This window comes from Epinephelus moara, chromosome 24 (assembly GCF_006386435.1).
Source record: "Epinephelus moara isolate mb chromosome 24, YSFRI_EMoa_1.0, whole genome shotgun sequence".
Classification (NCBI taxonomy): Eukaryota; Metazoa; Chordata; class Actinopteri; order Perciformes; family Serranidae; genus Epinephelus; species Epinephelus moara.
Window position 1 is genome coordinate 52,622,462 of NC_065529.1, and position 1,125 is coordinate 52,623,586.

A 1,125-nucleotide genomic window follows, 5' to 3' on the forward strand; every position below is an offset into this window, starting at 1 on the left:
CCCTTGAGCAAGGCACCGAACCCCCCAACCGCTCGGGGCGCCTGACCAAAGGGCAGCCCCCTCACTCTGACATCTCTCCACTTTGTGCATGTATAGGTCCTGTTTGTGCATGTGTGTGTCTTTCAGACCTGTGTGTTAATGACAAGCAAGAGTGAAAACATTGAATTTCTCCTCAGGGGGAATAATAAAGGAAATAAACTTAAACTTAAAAACTTAAACATAGAAATCTACCTTTGCAGTTGGATGGCGGTACAGACAGATCAAAACAAAGGACATCTCAGTTGATAATTTAACTTCCACCCCAACACATTCTAGCTCAACTTCCTCTGGCCATTCAATCTGTTTGCATTGCAAGGTGTTTTTAATGTACAACAGAGCGCCCCCACTCTTTCCTTTAACCCTGTCATTTCTAAAAACATTGTAGCCTGGCATGTTAACCAGAACGTCTTTACTGTCCTCCTGTCTCCATAAAGGACACGTCTTTACTGTCCCCCTGTCTATTAGGAAACGTCTTTACTGTCCCCTCCTGTTAGGACACCAACGTGTCTCCATGTGGACACATGAACATGTTGATGTTTGATAGAAATGATCACAGTGAAGGACTACCTGGGTGAAGAAATGGACAGGTGTACCTGGGCCTCCACAGACAGGTCGTAGTCAAGGCGACGGAAAGCATTGATCAGTGCTGATGTCACCCTGCCTCTGTCCTGCAGCCAATAAGAGAGAAGACAGATAATGACATCACAACATGAGCGAATACAAACAAGGGACGACTGTCCACTGAGGACGATGTTGTCAGTGACGACCATAGACATATAAACATAGACGCCACATCGAGCGCTGAGCCGTACGTCAACGTCGCCGCCATATTGGATGTGGCAAGGCTGCGTTGTAAACTAATAGAAGTGAATGGACTTAATTTCATAAAGCGCCTTTCTTCAAAGTAATTTATGTTAATGCCTCTCGTTTATTCATTCGCACACACACTAATATACTTGGCAAACAGTTAGGCACCAAAAACAATGTATTTGATCTTCTCAGATGGCTAAGATAAGAACTTTATTGATCCCACACAGGAGTAATTCACCTTACATCAGCTATAGAGAACAAGGTAGTGCCGAAAAA

General features: G+C 44.2%; 1 protein-coding gene across 1 annotated transcript in view; it reads right to left on the minus strand.

Annotated features, from left to right (window-relative positions):
* LOC126386056 (pyruvate dehydrogenase [acetyl-transferring]-phosphatase 1, mitochondrial-like) overlaps positions 1 to 1,125 on the minus strand; it is a 13,926-nt gene that overhangs the window by 7,077 nt on the left and 5,724 nt on the right. The window contains exon 4 of the mRNA XM_050038156.1: positions 607 to 707. Coding sequence (XP_049894113.1) covers positions 607 to 707 — 101 coding nt within the window. The remainder of the gene's footprint in view (positions 1 to 606; positions 708 to 1,125) is intronic.